At 48.0% G+C, this 15835-nt stretch overlaps 1 protein-coding gene across 2 annotated transcripts in view; it reads left to right on the plus strand.

Moving 5' to 3' along the window:
- Positions 1-15835, plus strand: part of OLFML2B (olfactomedin like 2B) — a 40404-nt gene that overhangs the window by 17065 nt on the left and 7504 nt on the right. Inside the window, exons 4-6 of one of the 2 annotated variants that reach the window (XM_007976370.3) lie at positions 179-355; positions 6282-6513; positions 8327-8860. In XM_007976370.3, the coding sequence (XP_007974561.3) occupies positions 179-355; positions 6282-6513; positions 8327-8860 (943 nt within the window). The remainder of the gene's footprint in view (positions 1-178; positions 356-6281; positions 6514-8326; positions 8861-15835) is intronic. The other variant, XM_007976371.3, reaches the window with a different exon arrangement.

The raw sequence follows: 15835 nt of genomic DNA on the forward strand, positions 1-15835 counted from the left end.
AGGGGACGTGGTACCAGTGCTCAGCCCAAGGCTGGGCACACTCTCTAGCCCCAATCATTTGTTGGATGAATTCTCAGCCTGTCTGTTGTGTCTATGTGCTCTGAGTGAAGATGGCTGCTTGCTGCCTCCTGCTTGTCTTCGGGTGCTTTAATGGATCATCTTTTTTTTTCCTTCTCAGGAAGTTTCTAAAAACCTCACCAAGGAAAACGAACAAATCAAAGAGGACATGGAAGAAATTCAAACTGAGATAAATAAGCGAGGCAAAGAAAACTGCTCTGAAAACATCCTAGATAGCATGCCAGACATCCGCTCAGACCTGCAGAGGGATGCGGCGGCAGCCTACGCCCACCCAGAGGTACAGCCCCCACCTCCAAGGGCCTCTGATCACAAGCCCTGGAAGCGTGATACCAGCATTTCTCTCTGCATAGAACTTTTCAGGCTTCAGACTTTTAACAGAGATGAGCTCGTTTCATCCATACAATAGTTCTGCAGGTTCTGTAGATTTGATGAGCAGTTGACCCCATTTTACTGCACACTGAAGCCCAGAGAGGTTCAGCAAGTATTGAAGCCAGGACTGAAATCTGAGTCTGAGTCCCAGCCCCTATTTTTTTTCACAATCTTATGTCCCACCTTTGTGAACATCTCTTGTGTTTGTAAATAGGGAAGATATGCATGCTGGCTTGTCTGGGACCATCCTGGTTTATTCCTGCTGTCATAGCATTTTTTTTTTTTTTTTTTTTTTTTTTTTAGAGACAGGTTCCAGCTCTGTCACCAAGGCTGGAGTGCAGTGTTGTGATCATAGCTCACTGCAGCCTCAAATTCCTGGGCTCAAGTGATCCTCCTGCCTCAGCCTCCTGATTAGCTAGGACCACAGGCACATGCTACCATGCCTGGTAATAAAAATTTGTTGCTTTTTATTTTTTGTAAATATGGGGTCTTGCTATGTAGTTTTTGTAAATATGGCTGGTCTGGAACTCCTGGCCACAAGCAATCCTCCTGCCTCAGCCTCCCAAATCACTGCGATGACAGGCATGAGCCACCGTACCTGGCCCTGGCATGGTTATTAATAGCACCCTCTTTTACTCTCAAAAATGCCCCAGTTTGGAAACAAATTATATTTCCTCCCTCCTCATTTATAGGGGACTTTGTAATTTACTACATATTTTCATCCTTATACCATGTGGCTATCGTCACAGCCCTAAAAAAGCAGGCCGGACAGAGATCAATATCCTCATTTTACAGATAAGGAAACAGATCCAGCTGTGGGCATGGTCTCCCTCTCTCAGTTGGGAAGTGGTGACAAAGGATCTCAACCCTCTGTTTCTTCCTACCCAGTTGTGTTCCTAGCACAAAGTTACCCATGATTGCAACACTGTCTAATGTGATTTGAGTGATACCGAAAGACCTGCTTGCTTAAAAATGCCTCCCCATTTGGTGCCTGTTTCTTTTGGTTCCAATTACTACTAAGTTATGTTTATGTACTAATGGTTAAATGCTGCCATTTAATGTATTGGGTTATTTACTGAATTGTTGTCCAAGAAATAGGCATTAATTTGGGAGATAGTCCAAAAGGAAGAGGAAACAGGTAAGTTTTGGTGGCAGGACTTGAAGAGTCCTATTAGCAAGGCACACTATTAGCAAGACGGGTCTGGATCAGGTATTGTGAAAGGGGTCATTGGGCAGCCAGGGGATGGTAGCATTTAAGAGAGACTTCGCTGATTTTAACTGGTTACCAGGGGTTGATGGTAGATGGCAGAGCTGTGACACACTGGTGTCTGGGGAGTGGGTTCCAGGTGGGCCATTGAGGGATCCCCTCAGCTTCGGGGAGTCGTTCTGAGTGTGGATTGAGCAGGGCCTGGGACAGCTGGAGCCCCTGAGCTGGTTTCTCTGTATGCTGTGACGTGAAGAACTTTTGGGAAGCATTGCTGTGCAGGACTGTGTTGCCTGGGCCATTAAGGATTTAGATAAGAAAGAAAGGAAGGCTGGGTATGTGGGCTTGAAACTCTTGGGTAGTTCATCAAAGGGTGCCAGGCAGGCAGCAGCTGGGTTTGGGGATCTTAGGCCCACGTGTTCCAAAGGCAGGACTGGAGGCAGATTGGGGCTTTTAAGGCAACAAGTCCTGAAAAGAGTATGGTGCCTCCACCCTCCCCAATATGTTACTCAAAATAAAAATTCCAAACCATAAAATAGATATAAAAAAGGTCGATAATTTTCTGGCTTTGCCCATGATGACTACTTTGGTGCTTTTTTGGAAATATCATATTTCTTCAAAAATTATTTTGATTCTCATTTTTGGGTGTACCTGACATGCTGGCTACTGAGCAAGTGTTTAGTCTGCTTGGTGGGTCATCTCTGAGTGGGTCTGAGCTCATAAACCAAGGAGCCAGAAAACATTTGGGCTGGAAGGGAACTTGATGGCTCCCACTCATTACAGCTGGGTGCAGTGTCTCTTATCTCAGCCCACCTGGCATCAGCGGCCCAGCTGCCCAACGGAGCCAGACGTCCCTTTCCTGCTCTGGCTTTCAGTTTCCCAGTCGGCTGAGCTTAAGAATGCATCTGTCGTCTTGATGACACATTATGTGGTATGTTCGGGAACTCAGTTCAGAATTCCTGAGGGCAAACAGCAAAAACCAAATCAAACACACCAAACCCTTTTTCTCCTTGCTCAGCAAAGTCCCTTCCCCTCCTCCAGTCCCCATTCATCACGCTGCTGAAGTTAGCACAATCCTTCCCCACAAGGATGGTGGGGCAGAAAGGGGAAGTGGTGCAGGAGGCCCCAAGGCAGGATCTTGCCATCCCTCTGTTTAGTGAACCCCACGCCAAAAAGCGGGTGGAAGAGGCACTGGGTTTGGTTGTTTATTTTTAGGGTTCCTGTAGATTATGTCAGAGCTTTCTTGGAATGGTAAGTGGTAATTTGTTGAGGGCCTCTCTCTAAGATGGTCCTTGCCTGAGGGGTTGGCATGGGGCTCTGGGGGCAGGGTTGGGAATGGAGAGAGCAGGGTGAGAGTGGAGAGAGCAAGGTGGGAGTAGGAACATTCGACTCCAGGAGCTGAAGTCATACAACAGACTCTTGGATTCATAGAGAAAGGAAATCGAAGCTTGGAAGGGGCCGCTGCCACCCAGCGCAGCCTGTCGCCAGTGGATCCGAGGAAATTATATGTTCTCTGGCAAGGGCTGTCCATGGTCTTGCTCCATCTCCTTGGTTGGGAGAAAGCACTGCAGTTCCCACCCTTCCCTGAGAGCCTGGAATTAAAGACAGTTCCTGGGGTTTGTGGCGAAGAAATGACAACCTGCTTTTGCAATGCAGAGGGAGACCAGGGTCCAGTAATTAGATGCCCTTCAGTGTCTGAGTCATGGGCTGTGGCCAGGGTCTCCTGACAGCCTGCCGAGCAGCTCTTCCTAATGGGAAATGAGGGATCTCCCAAGTCTGCTGGGTGGGAGCCAGACCACGACCCGGAGGACTAGGGGAGGCAGGCAAGTTTTTGGATGGCAGGCGAGTTAGTCCTGTGGTCACAGCTGCAGGCAGAGGCTTAATGGAAGGAAGAGGCAGGCTCTGAGGGCAGGCAGCCTGGGGCTGACCTGAGTTGTGTGACTTGAGAACTGCCCCTCTCAGCACTGAACTGATTGACTTTCAACCAAATTGCTGAACGACTCTGAGCCTCTGTTTCCTCATCTGTAAAATGTGGATGATGGTATCTACTTTCCCCATTATTGTAAGGGTTAAAATAATACAAAGGACATGGCCATAATAGGTATCCATTAAAATATCATCTCCACCAACCAGATACCCGCTACAGCTCAGGTGGAGGTTACATCCCCAGCAAGAACAGAGAATTGAGGGAGGGGCAAGGAGCAGGAGTAGGGGCTGCCCCAGGCACAGCCGGGCAAGTTGGCCTGTTTCCTCTGGGCAGACAGGGGAGGCTGGCAGAAGGGTGTCCCCTGCCTTTCAGGAGTTGGTCACCACTGTGTGCTAGGGAGAGAGAGATACACAACCCCATCGGTTGTGCCATCCAGAACTCTCTTGTCATGAGAAAACAGGCACAGGCTTGGGGGTGTCCTTGGGGGTAATGAGGACTCAGGGCTTTTTCCAGGCCAAATTGTAAAGATCAAAGCAAGAGCTTGGTTTGCTTCTTCCTGTGCAAAAGGAGCACATTGGCCATGGTGGCCGGGTTCCTAGAGCCAACATGGAGTGGCTAAAGGCCCTGCCCTGCCTCGGGACACTGGGCATCTAGGAACACAGGTTTTGTTTCCACATGGGCTCTGCTCTCTGGGTGGCTTCCACCAGGCCTAGAATTACAAGATTAAAGGGAACTCAGTCACCTCCCCCTGGTTGAGAAGGGACCTCATGGTTTAGGGGGCTGCAGGAAGCTGCATCTTCATTATTCAGCCACTGGAGTCCTGGGGAGAGCAGGGCTGGACCACACTCCTCTCAGGCTTCCACACTTCTCTAATGGAGCCACCAAAGCAGCTGGACCCACCTGTGGGGTGGCCCTGACTTTGAGCACAGTCAGTTCACAGGTCGTATGCCCAAGGTCCTTTGCTTTCAAAGGTGGGTGATTATAGTCCTGGACGGGGAATCTGACTGGACAGACCGACACAGCACCAGAGATCTTGCCACACTGTGGACACAGGGGCTCCTCCTTGGGCAGCAGCTCTATGGAGGACAGAGTGGTCCATCTACATGATCAGAACTGTCATGGGGCACTCTCACAGCGCCATCCAGATGCCCAGTCACCGGGCCATGTGAGCATCATTTGTTTTGACAAAATCAAATGCCAAGTAGTTACCAATGTAGACAATTCTTTGGGATTTGTTATGATTCAGAAATTCAATTTAACAAATATTAGGGAGCCTCCATCCAGGGGAATCAAAGATGAACAAGAAATGGTCTTTCTTCTTTCAGATTCCCATAGTCTGCAGAGATAGCAACATCCCTAAATAGTGCCTGTGGAAAGCAGGCTAGGAGAGGCGCTACAGCAGAAGCACAGACTTGTATTCATTAGGACTTGTGTTCGGCTTGGGTAAGAGACCCAAATACAGTGCCTTAAACAATAGAAATATTTGTTGTTCTTTCACGTAAAAGAAACTCTGGAGGCAGGCAGTCCAGGGCTGGCATGATTAGCTCCAAGATGTTGTTAGTGACTTTCATCCTCAAAATCCCCTCATGATCACAAGATGGCTGCTCAGCTCCAGCCATTCTGTCCACATTTCAGTCCAGAGAAATGAGGAAGAGAGCAAAAGACGCCTCCCAGCTGAATCAGCCCCCCTTATACAGAACTTTTCCAAATGCACATCTCATCAACTTCTTCCTATACCCTACTGGCCAGAATTCAGTCCCATGCCCACTCCCATAAAACCACGTCTTCATTAGTAAGGAACAAGAGGGCAGGGAATTTGGGTAATCAATGAGAAATCTCTGCCATAAAGCACAAAATGAGGCTTGGGGAAGATTGATTAATTCTGAATTAGAAGGTCCAGGAGTATTTCCTTGGGGACCTGAAATTTTAGCTGGGCCTTGAGAAGTAGATATATGGGAGAAGGAGGTATAATGGTTTTCCAGGCAGAGAAAACAGGCTGAACATAGATCCAGTGGCTCAGGAGAGCCAAGAGTTTCAGTAGTCAGCCAAGTGACTGGAGTGCCTAAGGCATGGGGTGCAGGGCACGCAACAAGAGAGAAGAATGCTGAGCTAGATCAAGCTCAGTTTTGCTTTGGACTTTATTCTGTATGCAGGACGAAGGGTTTGGGGGCTGGGGTGACATGTGTTTTAGGAAGTCCATTCTGATTGCTGTAACAAGCTTCATCCTGAGGCAGTGTGCATCCTGGTCCTTGGGCTTCATGTCCCAGCCCAGGCATCCTTCCCCTCACATGAATCTCACCCAAAACAACTTATACCGGATCTAAGTCACCCAGTATCCCTAGGCCAGAGCCAAGAGGAGGACTGAATTCTCTGGGCAGTATGCGTCAAGTATAGAGATGTTGATTCTGGAACCAGACATCCTGGCTTCAATCTGCCTTACCACTTACCTGTTGTGGGACTTTGGGAAATTTATATAAACTCTCTGTGCCTCTGTTTCCTGAAATGTAAATGATCATGATAAAAATAGGTCCTACCTCATGGAACTGATGAGAAGATTAAATTAGTTGACATATGTAAACGTATAAAGCACTTAGAACAGTGCTTGGCTCTTCGGAAGTGTTGCTGTTATTAGCACAGCCTTGCCCCCACCTGCCCACTGCCTCTCTGACCAGTGACCTGACCTTCCCTTGTGTCCCCTCTGAGGAGCAGTATGAAGAGCGGTTTCTGCAGGAAGAAACCGTGTCCCAGCAGATCAACTCCATCGAGCTTCTGCAGAAGCAACCCCTGGCTCCGCCTGAGGTGGTGAGGTCACAGCGGCCCCTGCAGAGGCAGGTTCACCTGAGAGGCCGGCCGGCCTCCCAGCCCACCGTCATCCGGGGCATCACCTACTATAAAGCCAAGGTCTCTGAAGAAGAGAATGACATTGAAGAGCAGCGTGAGTTGGGGTCAACAGGGTGGCCCCAGAGGCAGGGCAGGGAGGGAGTCACAATTTGGACCATGGGGGGCTGGACTTCCTGGGAGCCATACGCCCCTCCTGCATTCAGGAGGCCCTCCTGCATTCAGGAGGCCCCTCCTGCATTCAGGAGGCCCTCCTGCATTCAGGGCCTGCATCCTGCTGTGGCCCTGTTATCCAGCGCTGTCACTGCATTTCCTCACAGCTCGCTGAGTGGCCTTGGGCAAGTCACTTAACTTCTCGGGGCTTGAAGAAGACCATATGGCAGAGCGTGGCTGGGCTGGAAGGGACTTCAATGCCCTCCAGTCCAGTCCTCCCCGTTTGCAGTGAGGAAACTGAGGCTTGGGGGAACTGACTGGCTTAGAGCCATAAGCCACTTTTTCCTCCCTCCAGGGGCCCTGAGGTTCCTGTCTGAGTCTCCAGGACCTCCCCTTCGATCTCTGTCCTTCTTCATTTTTCATGGAAGAGAGACAATCCCTTTTCACATCACCTTTACCTTGGTTCCTTAGGCTTCTTCCTCTTCCCGTGCTCCTCCTCGCCTCTTCCTCCTCCTCTTCTCTTCTTTCTTTTCCTTGCCCAGCACTCCCAGCAGGCCCCAGCTCTTCCCCTCTCCCCTGTGTGTCTGAGCGGGTCCTTCCCCATCAGGGCTGATGCAGCAGCCTCCTGTCTGTCTCCTTGCTTCTGCCTTTGCCTCCACTATGTTTATTCTCCACCCAGTAGCTGGCATCATCATTTTGCCCACGTTTAACTGTGCTTTTTGGTCTTTTTTGTGTCTGTGTTGTTGATTTGTGGGAGTTTTTTACATATTCTGATTACAAGTTCTTTGCCATCATATGTATTGCAAGTATTTTATCCCTACCTATGGCATGCATTTTTAGTTCCTTAATGGTGTTTTTGATGAGCACATGAAGTCTATTTTACCAGTTATTTCTTTTGTGGTTAGAGCTCTTTGTGTCCTCTGTAAGAAATGTTTGCCTCTCCATGTTCCATCTCTGTTCAAAATCCTGCAGCCTCCCCCATTTCATTCAGAATAAAAACTGAACTCCATACACAGCCTGTAAGTCACGCATGCCCAGTGCCTGTCCTCGCTCTGACCTCACCTCTGCTTCAGTCACGCTGGCCACCTCACTGCTCCTGGGCCACCGCACACATGTCCTGCCTCAGGGCCTTTGCTCTGTGGTTAATCACCCCTGGAATCTTTGTGCCTGATGGCTGCTCAACTGACTCCTTCTCCTCCTCCAGGCAGCTGCTCATCTCCCTAGCTCAATGCGTCTCATCCTCACCACTTTATTCTTCTCTGCAAGTTTCCCTTCCCTTCTAGCTTTTTTGACCCTCTTTACCCTACTTTTTGTTCCCCATAGCACCTTCAATTGCACAATCCTGTCTATTATTTAGCGTCTCCACCACTAAATAGAAGCTCCATGAGGTCAAGGATCCTTGTTTTGCTCGCTATTGTTATCCATACTCCATAAACATGTGTTGGATGGATGGATTGGATGACTCACTTACTCCCAGCCATCGGGGTTTAGGACCCCGATGCGTCCTGCCAGTGACCCCTGAGTCCTGGGGGGAGCATGGCTGCAGTGAATTCAGAGAAACCTCCTGGAAATTCAACGTCCTTCCACCTGTGCTCCTGTCCACGTTCTTCTGAAATCCCAGCCAGGCCCCCTCTTTAAGTCAGGCCATCGTGTTAAGGAAAGGCACCCTGTAATTCACCTGCCCATTGCCATGTGCTCTTGTCATCTGTAGCTTGTTTCTCTCCCGTGCCACAGTGAACCTTGTGTTTGTTTCACAGAAGATGAGTTTTTCAGCGGTGACAATGGAGTGGATTTGCTGATTGAAGATCAGCTCCTGAGACACAATGACCTGATGACCAGTGCCACCCAGAGGCCCACAGCCACCCATCAGGGACACAGCACTGCTGTGACAACCGACCTGAACGCTCGGATCATACCCTGGTCCTCGGCCCTGCCAGAGCCCTCAACCTCAGCTCCTAGCATTGCCAACCGTGCCTCAGTGGAACCACTCTCAGCAACATTCCAAACAACCTCGGTGTCTCCAGATCCCACGAGGGAGTCAGTCCTGCAGCCTTCTCCTCAGGTGCCAGCCACCACCGTGGCCCACACAGCCACCCAGCAACCAGCAGCCCCAGCTCCTCCGGCAGTGTCTCCCAGGGAGGCATTGATGGCAGCTGTGCACACAGTCCCAGTGCCTCCCACCACAGTCAGAACAGACTCGCTGGGGAAAGATGCTCCTGCTGGGCAGGGAACAACCCCTGCCAGCCCCACGCTGAGCCCCGAAGAAGAAGATGACATCCGGAATGTCATAGGTAAGTTCATTGTACCTGGCTTTGGTCTCCTGATCAGCTCAGGTAAAAGGCTGAGTCTGAAAATACGTTGAAAGGAGAGGGAGGGACCAGATGGTCAAAGTTCTTTATGGCAAATGGAGTGACGCCTTTGACCACCGATTAGCTTTAACATCTAGCGTTTACGTGTTGAAACTGCGCCAGTGGCAAGAGTGGGACTCTTTTTCCTAAAATAGATATATAAATTAATGGAGCCAAGATTTGGCTTCAGGAGTCAGTTTTATAAATATTTGTTGAGGGCTTTCCGTACATGAGGCTTTGTGATGGCTATTGGGGTATCCAGTGATTAATAAGTGAATTTTTCTGTGGTAAGTTTACCAAGTCATAAAAGAACAAAGGGTTTTTACTGGGGGAAAAGTCTCAGATTTGTAGCAGAGGGAGAGCCGGGGAATAGCCAGTGCAATGGGCCTCAGTGCAAAATCATGAACCCCACCCGTGGAGAGCATAGAAACATCATGGCACCATGTGACAAGTGCTGTAGCAGAGGAATGGAGAAACAGAGGAAAGAAAGAAGGAATATTAGCTTGGCCTGGCTGCCAGGAAGGCTGGGGAAACTTATCTAAGGAGGTGTCATTTGAGCTGAGATTCGAAGGATGAATAGGAGTTTTCTTTTTTTTTTTTTTTTTTTTTTTTTGAGACAGAGTCTCGCTCTGTCACCCAGGCTGGAGTACAGTGGTGCGATCTTGGCTCATTGCAAGCTCCACCTCCTGGGTTCACACCATTCTCCTGCCTCAGCCTCCTGAGTAGCTGGGACTACAGGCACCTGCCACCATGCCCAGCTAATTTTTTGTACTTTTAGTAGAGAAGGGGTTTCACCGTGTTAGCCAGGATGGTCTCGATCTCCTGATCTCATGATCCACCCGCCTCAGCCTCCCAAAGTGTTGGGATTACAGGCGTGAGCCACTGCGCCCGGCCTGAAGAGGAGTTTTCTAAGCAGAGAAGGGAAGCCTCCTGACTGTTAGGTCTAAAAGAACAAGGTATGTTCCAGAAGCATGGATAATGCAGCCCTATTCTGTGCCTGGGAGCTCCATGGCCCAAGAGAACTCAGAGCAGTGAAATAGTAAAGTAGAGAAAAAAGGCAACTACAAAAGGAAAAATGGGAGCTAGTTACAAATGTCTCTTCCAGAAAGAACTAAACCAAACATTCATTAAATCACCACTGATCATGACTGAAAAATAACACTATTGAGTAATAATTTCATCAAAATGTTTGTTGAAAAATACACTTGATTTGACAGAGGATATGGCCTGCCTTATACGGATCTTTCCCGTCTCCAATTTTTCTTGCCCTTGCAGTCTCATTCCCAATCCCTCCTCAGCATAAGGTACAAGCTGCTGCCAGAGACAGGGTGGTGAAGGAGCACCTGCCGGGAGTCAGACACTCTGCTCTCTGCCATAGATAACTGTGTGACTTTGGCCAAGTCTCTGCCTTCTCTGGGTCTCAGTATATGCTATGGTTTTCTGCGGGAAGTTTACCAGGTCATGATACAGCAATGGATTCTTATTGGGTGAAAGTTTCAGAATAATGGCAGAATGAGAGCAGTGAAATAGCCCATTAAAATGGACCCTGGGGCAAAATCTCATGAACCCTTGCCTGGAGGAAGCTAAGCAAGAAGGCAGTTCTTGGACCTCAGAGGTGAGGGTGGGAGCAGGAGAGAATGTTTAAGTTTCTGAAGCGGGGGTCCTGCTGTATTTCTGCAGACTGCCTTGGGGTCAGAGCAGAGGCTGCCACTTGTGCACCAGCTCTGGACAGCCTGGCCTTTGCGCTCTTGAGAACAGGCCCTGAGCCCAACACTCCATCTCCCCCTCTGCCATAGGAGTGAACTTCCCTGGGCCCCCATACTTCACCATTTCAGCTTCCTGTCACCCTTGGGTGAGTGGGAACATCCCTCCAAATATTTAGAAATCTGGCCCCTGTCACCTGTACCACAGTTTTCCAGAATGCTAACAGTGAAGACAGGCTGCAGGTAGGACCCACACACCTTGCACGCCATCAGGCAATGGTGTTTGCCAACCTGGGAACCTCTTCCCTCGGTGACTTGCTAGCCAGGAGTGAGGTATCCACTCTCTCCATAACCTACCAAGCTGGGTCCCAGAACCCAGCCTGTCCCCAACTGCCTCCCCAGGGCTTTGCCACCAGCAGGCTTTTCTGCTGTTTTCAGGGACACTTAGAACTCTTTCTCCCTCCAGTAGCTTGACTGAGATGCTGATGCCCAGAGAAGCCCGGTGTCCCAGCAGCCATTTACCTGGTGGTAGAAATGACATTTTCTCTTGTTCAATATTCTGTTTAACTAGAATAGCATCATCATGCTGAGGATGTAAGGTTTGCTTAAAGACTAACCCGTGGCATTTTTCGGAGGAGCTGGGGTTCTCACCTCATATGCTGACTGCAGAAGAAATAGACATGGACACAGATGTAGTATGTTCTTCAAATGCCAAGGGGTGAGAAGAGGGGGTGGCCCAGAGAAGAAGAAAGGTTTGGCTGTCTAGGCAATGCGGAACTTTGACAAGTTTGTTTCTGGGAATTATTTTCAATAGTTTATCACTGCCAAGTGCCTCCCTCCAGCTGCTGTTGGTGTGGATGGGATTTTCCTACCCTAACATTCTCTGCAGACCCCTGACTTGCCTGTGCCTGGCCAAGGAAGACTGTGATGTGCTGACATCTCCCAGTCATCAGTAAACTAAAAAGCTTTTGACTGAAATAGACACGGGCCACTGATTTGCTACCTGGGAAAGCTTGTTTGCTGTTTGATGAATCCAGTAATTTTGATTTTTGAGCTATTTAAGATGTGATTGTAAACAGGGCTAATTTTAAAAGAAAGATTTTATCCCATAGTTTCCAATCCTGATTTTGTGATGTCCTAAAATGTCTACCATTATTCTCAGGATAGTTATAAAATGTTCAAAAAAAATCCAAAAACAAGTAAATCAGAATTTATTTTTGGCTGTGCAAACAAAGCATTTGGCCATAGTATAGCTCTAGGGCAGAGAGAGGAAAAATGTTGTCAGTAATTGGAGCTGGGGTTTGGGTAGGATTGGTACCATCCAAGAAGATGCTTCTGCTCCCGACAGCCCTGGCTTTGGGAATAGCTCAGGCTACTGCAGCAAAATGAAACTGCCACGTGGCCAAGGCTCTGCAGATTCCCAAACTTTTGCAACTACAATTCCTGATGCATTTTGTAGAAGGGGCTGGTTTGGAGTGGGGGAGGGTGGGTAGGAGCAGCAGACAAAGAGGACAGTCAGTTTATGACAATACCAGAGAGAGCCTGGCTCCTATTTGAATCTAGGAAATACCATGAACTATGAAGAATGTCTCCCCCACAAAGCAGATGACTGTAACCACCCCGAGGCTTGGCCAGCTGCGCTGACCATGGGGCGTGATGGCCAGTCCTGCCTGTCTCGTGTCAGGGAGGCTGGTCTGGGGCAGCCCAAGGAAGGCGATGCTGACGTGGGCTGGGGCAGCTTCCAGAGCCTCTGCAGAGCCCAGACTCTAAGTCACTAGACAGGCAGCTCCCCCGGCCCCAGCTCCACTGGTCTCAGTCTCTTTGCTGACACTGCTAATCCAACTCCCTCAAACCACTGGGAATCCAGTCATTGTATAACACAGGGGCCTCTGGCCCTAGAAATAAGAATATAAAATGGATAAAATATATCCTTGCAGGTGGTAAAGGATTAAAGTCTAAGCCTCTTGATAAGGATAAAGAGTCAACTAGTATTAATAATTCATCCAGCACTACAGCGTGCTCGGCTGCAAAGATCCAAAGTGAGCAAGAAGTGGTCACTTTCCCAAAGGTTCAGGGAGGCAGCAGTGACTGAAGTGGCTGAGCAGGTGGGAAGTGTGGCTGGCAATGGATGCACGCTGTCCAGGGGCGTCGCATCACTTCTGTGATGGGGCTCCTCTCTGAGGCTGTTCCCCAGCTCACCAGGCTCAGAGGGCAGAGAAGAACTCTCCAGGCAGAGCCAAGAGCATAGGCCAAGGTGGGCAGGGAATGGAAGGCAGCCCAAGTGTGCCAGCACAGATAAGGACACATGAGGGAGAGTGATGGAATTCCAGAGCAGGGAGCCGGGGCCTGATGATGAAGGACGTGAGAAGTAGGGACTCGATGCTAAAAGAGGTAGAGAGGGCTCTAAGCATGGAAACAATACTTGGATTTGGCCCAGTATTAAGTGCTGAGCCCTCAGGATGTGTGAGTGCCGTGGGTGTCAGGGATGCAAAGACAGATACGGCAGGGGCCCTGTCCTGGAGTTGCACAGCTTGTATGTGAGACTGACACAGACACATGACTTCAACCAGGGTGGTGAGCACTGGAGGGCACAGGCCACAGTGGGTCACAGAGGGAGACTGAGGCAGCCCAGGACCCTTTTCCAAAAAGAGGTGGTGGCCTAACTGTCTTGTAGCATGAGGGGAAATTAGCCAGGCAAAGAAGGAAGGGGCATTGCAATGAGAAGAACCAGAGCCAACAAGAGCACCAGGGCCCAGTGCAAAATGACAACATAGGGCCTGTGTTCAAAAGGCAGGGTAAAAGTGCCATGCAAAGTAGTAAATATAAAGTTCCTCTTCTTCCATTCATGTTGTGTATGTGCCTCTCTCTCTGTCTCTCTCTCTCCTTCATGGTGTTTTTTATTTGCTATTCCATGCTATTTTAAGTAAAGAAACAGGCATGCCCCCATCTTATCATGTTTTGCTTTGTTGTGCTTCACAGAGAGTGCATTTTTTACAGACTGAAGGTTTGTCGTAACCCTGTGTCAAGCCAGTCTACCAGCACCTTTTTCTAACTCTGTGTGCTCACTTTGTGTCTCTGTGTCACATTCTGGTAATTCTCACAATATCTCAAACTTTTTCTTTGTATCTGTTATGATGATCTGTGATCAGTGATCTTTGATATTACTATTGTCATTGTTTTGGGGCATCACCAACCACACCAATATAAAGCAGTGAACTTAATCCATCATTGTTGTGTGTGTTCTGACTGCTCCCCCAACTGGCATTCCCTGGTTTCTCTCCTGCTTTTTGGAGCTCCCTATTCTGTAATTCCTAATCACAGTAATATTGAAATCAGGCCAATTAATAACTCTACAATGGCCTCTAGGTGTTTAAGTGGAAGGAAGAATCCCACACTTCTCACTTTAAATCAAAAGCTAGAAATGTCAGAGCTGAGTGAGGATGGCATGTCAAAAGCTGAGATAGGCTGAAAGCCTTCTTGTGCCAAACAGTTAACCAAGTTGTGAATGCAAAGGAAAAGTTCTTGAAGGAAATTAAAAGTGCTACTCCAGTAAACACACGAATGATAAGCAAATGAAACAGGCTTATTGCTGATATGGAGAAAGTTGTAGTGGTCCAGATAGAAAAACAGTACAACCATGACATTCCCTTAAGCAAAAGCTTAATCCAGAGCAAGGCCCTAACTCTTTTCAATTCTGTGGTGGCTGACAGAGGTGAGGAAGCTGCAGAAAAAAGTTTGAAGCTAACAGAGGCTGGTTCATGAGGTTTAGAGAAAGAAGTCATCTCCATAATGTAAAAATGCAAGGTGAAAAGCAAGTACTAATGTAGAAGCTGTAGCAAGTTATCTAGAAGATCTAGCTAAGATCATTGATGAAGGTGGCTACACTAAACAACAGATTTTCCATGTAGGCAGAACAGCCATCCATTGGAAGAAGATGCCATCTAGGACCTTCATAATTAAAGAGGAGAGGTCAGTGCCTGGCTTCAAAGCTTCAAAGGACAAGCTGACTCTTCTGTTAGGGGCTAATGCAGCTGGTGACTTTAAATCAAAGCCAGTGCTCACTTACTATTCTAAAAATCCTAGGGCCTTTAAGAATGATGCTAAATCTACTCTCCTGGTGCTCTATAAATGGAACAGCAAAGCTTGGATGATAGCACATCTTTTTACACCATGGTTTACTGAATAATTTAAGCCCTTTGTTGAGACCTACTGCTCAGAAAAAAGAGATTATTATTAATATTATTTGAGATGGAGTCTTGCTGTGTCACCCAGGCTGGAATGCAGTGGCATGATCTCGGCTCACTGCAACCTCTACCTCTTGGGTTCAAGTGATTCTCCTGCCTCAACCTCTTGAGTAGCTGGGATTATAGGCGCATGCCATCATGCCCAGCTAATTTTTTTGTATTTTTAGTAGAGATGGAGTTTCACCACGTTGGCCAGGCTGGTCTCAAACTCCTGACATCAAGTGATCTGCCTGCCTCGGCCTCCCAAAGTGCTGGGATTACAGGCGTGAGCCACCACGACCAGCCAGGAGATTATTTTTAAAATCTGACTGCTCTTTGACAATGCACCTAGTCACCCAAAAGCTCTCATGGAGATGTGCAAGGAGATAAATGCTATCATGCCTGACAACACAGCATTCATTCTGAAGCTCATGAATTAAGGAGTCCTTTTGACTTTCAAGTCTTATTATTTAAGAAATACATTTCATAAGGCTATAGCTGCCATAGATAATGATTCCTCTGATGGATCTGAGCAAAGTAAATTGAAAACCTTCTGGAAAGGATTCATCATTAAGAACATTCATGATTCATGGGAAGAGGTCAAAATATCAACATTAACAGGAGTTTGGAATAAGTTGATTCTAACCCTCATGGATGACCCTGAGGGGTTCAAGTCTTCAGTGGAGGAAGTCACTGCAGATGTGGAAATAGCAAGAGAACTACAATTAGAAGTGGAGCCTGAAGATGGGACTGAATTACTACAATCCCATGATCAAACTTGAATGAATGAGGAGTTGCTTCTTATTGATGAACAAAGAAAGTGGTTTCTTGATATGGAACCTACTCCTGGTGAAGGCAGTGTGATCACTGTTGAAATGGCAACAAATGATTTTGAATATTACATAAACTTAGTTCATAAAGCAGTGGCATGGTTTGAGAGGCTTGACTCCAATTTTGAAAGAAGTTCTACTATGGGGTAAAATGCTATCAAA

The sequence above is a fragment of the Chlorocebus sabaeus genome, chromosome 20 (assembly GCF_047675955.1).
Source record: "Chlorocebus sabaeus isolate Y175 chromosome 20, mChlSab1.0.hap1, whole genome shotgun sequence".
Classification (NCBI taxonomy): Eukaryota; Metazoa; Chordata; class Mammalia; order Primates; family Cercopithecidae; genus Chlorocebus; species Chlorocebus sabaeus.